Source organism: Musca autumnalis, unplaced genomic scaffold, assembly GCF_047663935.1.
Source record: "Musca autumnalis isolate F117 unplaced genomic scaffold, ASM4766393v1 scaffold_5, whole genome shotgun sequence".
Classification (NCBI taxonomy): Eukaryota; Metazoa; Arthropoda; class Insecta; order Diptera; family Muscidae; genus Musca; species Musca autumnalis.
Genome location: NW_027412088.1, coordinates 92,798,126 through 92,808,655, shown reverse-complemented (window position 1 = coordinate 92,808,655; position 10,530 = coordinate 92,798,126). Strand labels below are relative to the sequence as shown.

Sequence of the window (10,530 nt, the reverse complement as noted above, 5' to 3'; positions counted from 1 at the left end):
GCACTATATACAATAAGGATATAATGTTACTGGCCTACGCAGACGATATTGATATAATAGGTCAATCAACTCTATCCGTAACAGCCACCTTTGCAAAAATTGAAAAAGAGTCTGCCAAAGTGGGTCTGGCAGTCAACGGCGATAAGACAAAGTTTATGGTATCAACACGCAAGACGTCCAGTAGACTCGGGCCAACTGTTGATGTTCAGAACTACAATTTTGAGGTAGTAAATGACTTTATTTACCTCGGCACCGCCATAAATAAAACGAACAACATCAGTTTTGAAATCAAAAGAAGAATAATATTGGCCAACAAATTCTACTTTGGTCTAAGTAAACAGTTTAAAAGAAAAACCACCTCTCGTCAAACAAAACTTACACTCTACCAGGCACTGATACTACTCGTACTTATGTATGGATCTGAAGCACGGGTACTTGCGAAAGCAGATGAGGCAGAACTTGGTGTGTTTGAGAGAAAAATTCTTCGAAAGATGCGTTGACGGTGAATACCGACGTCGTATGAACCACGAGCTATACCAGCCGACCGACATCGATATAGTAAAACGTATCGAACTACAACGATTGCGTTGACTTGGCCATGTCAGCAGGATGGATAAATATGCCCACCGCCAACAAGGCATTTGAATACGAACAACTCGACGATATACGACCCAAGGGAAGGCCAAAACTCCGATGTTGAAGAAGATATCACAAAACATGGCATCCAAAATTGGAGAAGTAAAGTAAAAGATCGGTGCGTTTGGAAATCTATTCTTAGTTCGGCTTATGGAACAAGACGTTCTGTTTAATATAAAAGCCATCTAAGTAAGTACCAAACACGTCTTTATTAAACAAGGCAAAACACAGCGAATGAAAAAATATTTAAATTGTACAAAGCAATTTCCAGAAAAATATGAACACATAAAGTCAAAGCCTACTTATTATAATACAATTTATTTTTAAATACAGTTTAATTACCAAGTAATTTCAACACATACCCATACCTTTTATTAAAAAAACACATTACAAATATTTGTATGTATGCATTATGCATATTAAACACCCTCTCCTGGTGCTTTGAATTTTTCTTTGCGCATTTGACGGTACAGAGAATAGATGGGATAGAATATGGCTGCTTGTAGAACTAGGGAAAAATTAGGAATTTATTAAACAAAACATAAATATTATTTTTTCAAATTTCCAACTTACCAACAATAGACATGCCCAATATAAACTCCACAGCAGGATTTTCCGATGTCAATAAAACCACAAAATTATAAATAAGACCGCCGACTATAAAAATGAATGTTATCAGCAGCCAGGGTATTAAATGCAAGGGACGTTTCTAAAGAATAGATAAATATTTCAATTTTGTAACATGGAAAAATTGGCGTGAGGTATCCATTGAAATATCTTCTCGGTAACCTACCTTGTCAATGCCCTTTATCAAATTGGCCGATACAATTATCATCGTAATACCGACAATCAGTAAAAAGACAATAGCAAAACGTATGGCACTCGTAGCTGAAAATATAAAGGTTATGGTTTAATAATAAATACAGCGGAAACGTATGGACATACACGCAGAAAAATATATGCTAGAAACTAGCAGTCCCCGGTCCGCGTTGCTAAACCTTTGTAATGAGTTTAATGACAACTTTTTTATGGTCTTTATGCTTGACAAATTCAAAAATAGGTATTTTTTCCTCATTTCATTAGTCCATTGTTAAACCGAGGATTTTAAATTTACCAACAGATTTTTGTCTGTAACCTTTCTTTTCTCTTAAGGACTGTAGGATTTATTCGCCCATCGATGCTGTTTAGGATTAATTATCGTCCATTTCCCCTGTCTTTATCCTAAAATGATCTAATTATAAAAGTTAAACAAAATGGTTAATTGGAATTCTCCCGCTTATTGAGACTTATATGTTTTAGTTTTTCATGGCTGATGGACCGTTGAACCTCACCATTTAAGGAAGTTAGTAAATATATCGTTTTTCTTGATCGGGGGCGTAACCACCGTTATCTCGAAAATTAATTTGCTAGCCGATGCACTCATAAGTTTAGCAAATATGGCGATTATAAAACAATAGGCTCCCGGCATTCGTCTACAAATATATAGCATTTTGGACCACGGGATATTCCTGAACATTGTCTGAAAATTGCATGAAATTAGGTCCAGTAGTTTTGGAAAAATAATGTATTGAAAAGTGTGGGCGTTGTCAACAGTTTTCGGCCTATACATATAGCGTTTAAAAGAAAGGCGTGGAGAAGGTACCCCCTCCCCTCCTCCGAAATTCATAAAATATACATTACAACGGCAAACATAGAGCTTTTGTAATAAATTTAATGGATATCGGTCCTTCTTTAGGACTACATTGTAGATTAATCCGTAAATGTATAAACCGATACATGCGTAATTTTTGCAAATATTGCGTTTTTGAATATAGCATAGGTAAATACCGCTCCCCCCTGCAATTCCATAAAATATGTACCCTGTTTCCGGGGGCATTCCCTGTACATTCCCTGATAATTTTAGGAAAATCGGTTCAGTAGTTTTTGCAGGAAAAAGTCCATATTTACATTAGCCAATTCTCCTTGCGGCAATTGTCAGTTTGTAGGTGAAAGAGGGTGTTGAGAGGCAAAAGGTTACTATATGCCTCATCCCTCTCTCCATCAAACTGGCAATTGCCGCAAGGAAAATTGCCTAATGTAAGTATGTACAACTTTAAACTGCAAAATTTAAATTGAAATGAAAATTTAAAAAAGTGGGCGCGGTAATTTTTTCTTTCCATAAAAACCTAAAATGGGTTATGACGGCATTTGATTTTTATTAATAAACATATAACTTTTTTTAAATATGGCAAAGGGAAGTACCCCGCCCCCTTCGAAATTCAAGAAAATATGCATCCTATTTCCCCCGGAGGAATTTTAGGAAAATCGGTTAAGTAGTTTTGTAGATGTAACATATTTTAAAAAGTGGGCGTGGACAAGTCTTTGTATCGTAAAAAAGTAGGAAAGGTCGGAGACACAAGTAAGAAGGGCTTTAAGTTCAGCCAGGCCGAACTTGTTATACCCTCCACCACGAGTAGTATTTAAGTAAAATGGAACAATTCCTTTCGTTTATGAAGAAGACTTAATACCAAATTTCAGCAATTTCGCTAAAACAATGTCTCTAACCTTCAAAATACCGAAATTCGGAAGGTTCTGTTCTGTGGGGGTTATATCAAAACGTCGATCTGTACCGACATATTTCTGGCGTAAAGTTTTTAGACACAAATTTTCGATATTTCAGTAATATAATGTTAACCACAAACGTAAAAAATACCGTAAATCAAGAGATACGCTTCTATAGGAACTCGTGGACCTTTTCTGAAACATCTTATAACCGCATGAACGACAACATAACAAATTTCAGTCCTTTCGGTGGGATGTTGACGTCACATCTTTCACAATTCCGAAAATCGGGAGGTACCGTTCTATGGGGGCTATATCGAAATGTGGACGAAATTCAGTCGGAAAGGATTTTACTTCCAAGGTAGAATAAATACCAAATCTCAGCCATTTCGGTGGGTTGTTGTGGCCACAACCTTTAAAATACCGAAAATCGGGAGGTACCGGTCCTTGGGGTCTATATGAAGGCGTGGACCTATACCGACAAATTTAATATGGAAAGTTTTATACCTGAAATGAGGACTAAATACAAAATTTCAGCAATTTCGAAGGAATATTGAGGCCACAACCTTCAAAATACCGAAAATGGGGAGGTACCGTTATTTGGGGGCTATATGAAGGCGTGGACCCATACCAACAAACTCCCGGGGAAAATTGTATACCCCCAAAGAAGGCTAAGCACCAAATGTCAGCCATTTCGGTGTGATAATGAAGCAAAAACCTTCAAAATACCGAACATCGTGTGGTATTGTTATATGGGGGCTGTATTAAGGCATGGACCTGTACCAACAAATTTCTGGGGGAAACTTTTATACCCCCAACGAAGGCTATGCACTAAATTTCAGCCACTTCGGATGAATGTTGAGGTCACAACCTTCAAAATACCGAAAATCGGGAGATACCGTTCTATGGGGGCTATATGAAGGCGTGGACCTGTACCGACAAATTTCTCTGAGAAAGTTTCGTACCCCCAACGAAGACTAAATACAAAATTTTAGCCATTTCGAAGGAATATTTAGGCCACAACCTTCCAAATACCGAAAATCGGTAGATACCGTTCTATAGAGGCTATATGAAGGCGTGGACCCAAAACAACAAAATTCTGGGGTAAAGTTTTATACCCCAACCGAAGACTAAGTACCAAATTTCTGCCATTTCGGTGTGATAATGAAGCTAAACCCTTCAAATTACCGAAAATCGTGTGGTACCGTTCTATGAAGGCTATATCAAAACGTGGACCGATATAGCCCATTTGCAATACCAAACATCCTAGGAGTAATAGAAATTTCTATACCAAATTACAAAGCTCTATCTTAAAAATTTCGAGCTGTATCTTGATTTCAACAGACGGACAGACGGGCGGACAGACGGACATGGTTATATCGACTTAGAATTCTACCCTGATCAAGAATACATATATATATATATATTATATAGGGTCTCCGATGAATATCTCGATGTGTTACAAACGGCATGACAAATTTAATTATACCCCCCATTATTTCTTAAAACCAAATACAGAAAATCGTGCGGTTCTTAATAAAAACGTGGACATGCACCGACATTTCTTTGCCGGAATATTTTATACACCCCCACGAACATTAGATACCAAACTTCGGCTATTTTAGGTGGATAATGTGGCTAAAACCTTCACAATTCCCAGAACCGGGAGGTATGGCTGCTATTTGGAAACGTGTACCTTTATCGACAATTCCAACGGAATCCAAATACTACAAGTTTTGCCTTTCTATGGGAGCTACATCAAAACATAGTTCTGTACTGACAATTTTACGTGGGAAAATCGTAAATACCAAATTTCTACTATTAATGCCATCATAATCCCACGGCGATTGACTCGGAGGAATCTTCGTCCAGGGGTCGTCACCCCAACAATTATGCGTTTGTGTTCGTATATTTCTTTCTTCACGCGTATATCCCGGAATGGTTGCTCCAAACACTATTGGTCCATGGCGAGATCCCCATCCCCTTTGCCAGATCCCCATCCACAATATGTCAACTTCGGTGGGATGAAATGACCGCTGCTAAGGTCTTAGTGTCCTCCAGGGCTACTGCGATAGGAGTTATGTTGCTGCTTCGTCGTAGGAACCCTAAAACTACTCTGGTTTTTAGTGTCAGCTGACATTCGTCAACTGCGGTAGATGGGGGATGTACTCCTAGGACTTTATTCACATTATATTTGCCTATGGCCCTAGCAACTGCGTCCGTGTGAATGCTATTTGATAAGTCAAGCGCCACCATCATTGTTTTATCACACGACTTATCCTGGTTGAGTCCTCGACAAATATGTGTGGAGATGGCGTGTAGCGCTGTTGTCTTGATGTGCTGTTTACGGAATCCATGCTAGATAGCAATTTCTGACCCTGGGAGGACTAAGCCTCAAGGGTCTTTGCTACAGGCGATAAAAGCGAACTCGGCCTGTACGATTCACTTCTGCTGGCATCCTTGCTTGGCTTCAGTAGCGGGACGACCCTGCCCATTTTACAGACTTTCGGAACAATGAGGGTGGCTAGCGACAGGTTAAGAACTTTAGTGAGATACTCCACTCCCGGCTCATCCAGCTGTGTCAGCATTACCATGGAGATTCCATCAAGGCCCAGCGCTCTGGATGATTTAGCGTTCCTGATGGCATTCGCAACATCATCCATTGTAAACTGTGGTGGTTCATCCTCGGCATGAAGATATCTGATTCGACGTAGTACTCTTCTGCTTGTCACTCCCGTGGTGCTCGACAAACTATCGATTGAAATAACTTGCGCACCTCTTCGGATCAGTCAACGTAACGTCGCCAGACGTGACTAAGGTAATATCTTCCCTCTTTCCAGGGTTCGAGAGTGACTTAACCGTTGCCCACAATTCACCTATACCGGCTCCAATGTTGCAGCTCTTCAGATGATTTAACCATTTGTTCCGCTTATGCTCGCCAACCAACCTGTTAACCTCCAGTGTCAACTCCTTGACTCTGGGGTCACTGGGGTTGGCTCGACGAAGCTTATCACGCTCATTTGCTAATCCCTCTGAACGTACTTTCCGCTAGCTGAACATCAGAAGGATTGGGCAGATCTCTGAAGCGGTAATTAGTGAACTCTCTTAAACTCGGCCAATCAGCTTTCCCAAAACGAAATTACAGCCTTCAGAGGTGATGAAATCATGCGGTCTGCTGATGGACACAATTATGAGGAGATGGTCTGATCCAAGGGAAAGAGATGGTCTGATCCAAGGGCCCGGTAACGTCATTTGTCAAACCAGTTGACAGGATGGTTATGTCCGGAGAACTGTGACACTCTCCTCTTATTATGGTAGGGGCGTCCTCATTGACCGTGCAAAACGTAGAGCTATTAATCTTCTTAGTCAACGCTGTATCCCTCTGGGCGTTACCAAGGGCCGAATGCCACAACCCATGATGTGCATTAAAGTCACCCAAGACCAGACAGTTACTACCTACCAAAAGCGGTCTAATGCTAGGCTTCTAACCTGAAATACAGCTATTTACCGGCGGAATATATACGTTCAGCAACTCTACCCCGGCAGTTCCACGTCTAACGCTACCCCCATACATTCCATATACGGGTCATTAGGGTCAGGCTCAAGCGAGATAGGTCTGTATTCAACAGACTGGTGCAATAGGAAAGCTAATCCCCCACCTCAACTTCTGGTGCGATCCTTCCTCACTATATTGTAACCACCAACGCTATAAGCTGCAGTTGTTGTTGAGCTTGGTTTCCTGCAACGCCACGACCTTGATCTTCTTCCGATTCATGAAGTCCACTATTTCCTCGATCTTACCTCGGATACCTCAGAGTCCATTGCAATTAAATTGTAAAAAGGATGAATTTTCTGGGAGTGGAGCAACGGCTGGTGTTAATTTCTGCGTGTACGGTTGCTGTTGGGGGTACTGCGGGGAAGTTTCGTAATAGCCCTCCGTAGTCCTTCACATGGACGAGTCCAGATCAACTCCTTAGATGCACCTACTCCTGACATCTATTGCATCTCACCGAAGGTTGGATATGGTTGAAGATGTGGATGTGACGAACCAAGCACAAATACATATATTGATCCTGGGTTTTCCTCCGTCCCGGCACGGTAAAATGTGCTATGCCGTATAAAAGTCTTCCCAGTCGAAAAAGGTACTTTCACAATTTACGATGAGCGATGTTGCTGATGTCACCCGGAACGCAAAATTAACGAAACCGTTGAGCCCCCAAGAAATTTCAATAGTAATGCTTAAGTAACTGGATGCACCCGGAGTTGTGTATTTAACAAGTGGCCTCAATCTAACATTAAACATCCATATTGTACCAGAAGTCAGGAAGGTCCACAGGGTGGTCCTACTACTGAAGCCAGGCAAGGGTACCAGCCTTGCCGCCAGTAGCAAATATTCTAGAGGCACTACTACTTCCCATGATGAGAAGCAGTTGCCCAACATCAGCATGGATTCCGAAAAATGGACAAAACCACAACAACATTACACGCCATTTCCACACAAATCAGTCAAGATTGAACCAGTACAAGCCGTGCGACAAAACAGTTATGGTGGTTCTTGATCTATCAAAGACCTTCGATACCGTCAACATCCTTCCAGCCGTGTGTGAAACGTTGTGTGAACGCCAGTCGTTTGTGGAATTCGGAAAAAAAAGAAATCGAAGTCCCGTAGAGTGGGATGAGAGGTTTCTTCAAACATTTTCTTAATTTTTTTAAATTTCCATTGAAAACCGTGAGACCCACGATTTCCTTTATTTGTCCATTTTGAAATATTGGACACATTTCTTACAGTTCTTAACCGATTTTTAAACGAATATGCATTTCTCAGTTTCAGTCGATAGAAAACTTGCGCACAAAATTCACGTTTCACGATAGTGAGAGGTTGTCCAATTCCTAAACAATTTTCGCACACTCTAACATATTTAAAATAGTTCTTCAGAGAATAGAAACTTACTTGCCAAAATATTTGTACCATTATCCTTGGCAGCCATATCGCGGACAAATTCATCGATTAATTTTTTATCGGCCAACAAGCCAATAGCTCCGATCAATATAACACTACACACGATTAGAGTACCATAGCCAATGAATAGACCGAAACCAATGTTGGAACACATTTTTTTCCTAATTTTGAAATTCTGGTTTCCAATTTTTATCTTCACGGAGAAATTTTCGTTTTGTCAGCAAAGGGTAAATAACTACTGATTGCAGTAATTGATACTTTTTCATATTTGCATGTAAAAAACGGTCTTTTGAGGTTTCTCTACAGATATGAGATTCTGAAAATAGATTGTGATTTCAGCAAGTGTGCTGACCACTGTCATTGATGTTCATAAAGAGAATTTACTATCGAATAGCTTGATATACTATTTATATACACTTATTAAGCGTAAAGATACATATCGCTCATTTACTCAACAAGTAAAAAAAGTATCAGTCGGCTTGACCGACAGAGATATACCCTCAGCCTGTGTATATTGAAAAAAATTTTTCCCAAAAAAACGTATGTATTTAGAGGGTTTTAAAAATTTTTGACGTATGAACAAACAAAAATGTTGATTAGATTAAAGAGCAGAAGTTTTGCGGAGGAAATACTTAAAGGAATGGATCGACATTGACCGTTATGGAAGTCGATCTCCAGCCACTACATATGGTACCATAGGGGGGGTTTTAATCCCTTCGGGCTGTTTGCTTAAGAAGTGTGGATTTGCCCCTGAAAAAACTTTTACCATCATAATTGAGGCAGCGAATGCAAGTTGCTTCAACAAAAATAAAAGTGATTCGATAGCAGGTCTTAAAGTGAACTTATCCGAAATTTTGTTTGGGAGGTACTGGATGAAGTGGACAAATATAGTCCATATTTGAACCTGATCTATATCTGGTAGATATATTACGATGTGTAAAGTATGTACCAATTCGGCCACTCCCTTCAAAAGTTACCGTACGAACAATTTTTCCGAACATTTTTGAACTTTTGTGGGGGAGGTACCCCAGCAAAATGTTCGATGCCAAGGATGCTATTGAATCAAGGGTGCAAGTGATCTGGCATGTCATCTTTTTAGAATTTTTCACTCATGAATTTTATATGACCGTGACCACCATAAGATGACATTCATTTTCGGATCTTAAGATGACATTCATTGTTGGATCCCAAGCATGTCATTTTGACCAATGCTTTGACATGTAATTTTCATCAACCCTTTGGAATGACGTTTTCATGTCTTGTTTGGAAACTGGAAAATTCTGTATTGAAATATGATTTTCATGACAAACCAAACTCTTTATTAATTCAAACTAATAGTACGTTTATATATAACCGGATTTAACAAACCCACTGGGTTTCAAATGTCAATTCCATTGCTTTATTTCAAATAAATCCTCATAAAGAAGGTTAACCCTGCAAAAGGCTATAATAAAAACATGGCCTAATTCATGAAATAACTAGAACTAATTTATCAGCATAAAGTTTATAACCAAAACTTCAATTTAATCACCGCCGCTGCATCGCAACAGAGTTTACTTCGTCCACTCTCCACCACTGATTTTCTTTCATCTTACAAAAGATTTTCTATTATCTTCTCATCACCAGTTCAGATTTCGACACGGACTCCAACAGCACTCCTTTAAGAATTTCTAGTTCGTCAACCTACATTTAATTTGTAATTTTATTACAACAATTTTGGAAATGTATACTCTTTTGTTTTGATGTCGCTACATGTAGGGATGTACAAATCGACTTGTTTGTTTATAGTGATCTGTACAAATGATTCAAATGCTGATGAAAAGATCGGATCTTTCCTGACTTCCTTTGCATGGATTTAAATGCTAATGAAAAGATCGGATCTTTCACGACTTGCTTTGAACCAATGCAAAATATGCCATGAAATCGCGTCATCGCATAGAACCCCTTCCTTCAAATTTTGCTGGGTACTTGATGGAGTGGACCGATTTGGCTTATCTTCGAACATAAACTATGTTTGGACAAAATATTACTAAGGTCAAATATTGGACCGAATCGGCAGATCCGTTCTAGAGTTATCTTGCGCTCCAACCACCTCACACGGTGTCATAGGGGTTTTCTGCAACTTTCATGCTATTTTCTTAGGAAGTATGGACTTGCCCCTGCTGAAACTTGTACTGTCGTATGGAGGGCAGTGAGTATGAACCAAAGTATGAACCAAATCGGTTACCCCCTTAAAGAGCTATCGTGCGCCCAAATTTTCCGAACATTTTCGAACTTTTGTGTGGGAGGTACCGGAAGGAGTGGACCGATATAGCCCATCTTCGAACTTAAACTAAGTTTGGGCAAAATATTACGAACGCCAAAATTTGAACCGAATCGGTTCATCCGTTCGA

The 10,530-nt window shown here is 39.7% G+C and overlaps 1 protein-coding gene across 1 annotated transcript; it reads right to left on the bottom strand.

The window, feature by feature from the left end:
* Positions 1-863: 863 nt before the first annotated feature.
* On the bottom strand, positions 864-8,364 carry LOC141406740 (uncharacterized). The gene is made up of 4 exons (XM_073992710.1): positions 8,129-8,364; positions 1,430-1,524; positions 1,210-1,345; positions 864-1,144 (listed from the first exon to the last, which is right to left on the bottom strand). Exons 1-4 carry the CDS (start codon positions 8,289-8,291, stop codon positions 1,056-1,058), a joined length of 483 nt encoding a protein of 160 aa, XP_073848811.1. The 5' UTR covers positions 8,292-8,364; the 3' UTR covers positions 864-1,055.
* Between the last annotated feature and the right edge of the window lie 2,166 nt (positions 8,365-10,530).

Coding starts and splice junctions, on each gene's coding strand:
- LOC141406740 (XM_073992710.1), bottom strand. CDS start 8,291: ATGTGTTCCAACATTGGTTTCGGTCTATTCATTGGCTATGGTACTCTA. Junction 1,525..8,128: donor TGGTACAAATATTTTGGCAA/GTAAGTTTCTAT, acceptor TTATATTTTCAG/CTACGAGTGCCATACGTTTT. Junction 1,346..1,429: donor TGATAAAGGGCATTGACAAG/GTAGGTTACCGA, acceptor TCTATTCTTTAG/AAACGTCCCTTGCATTTAAT.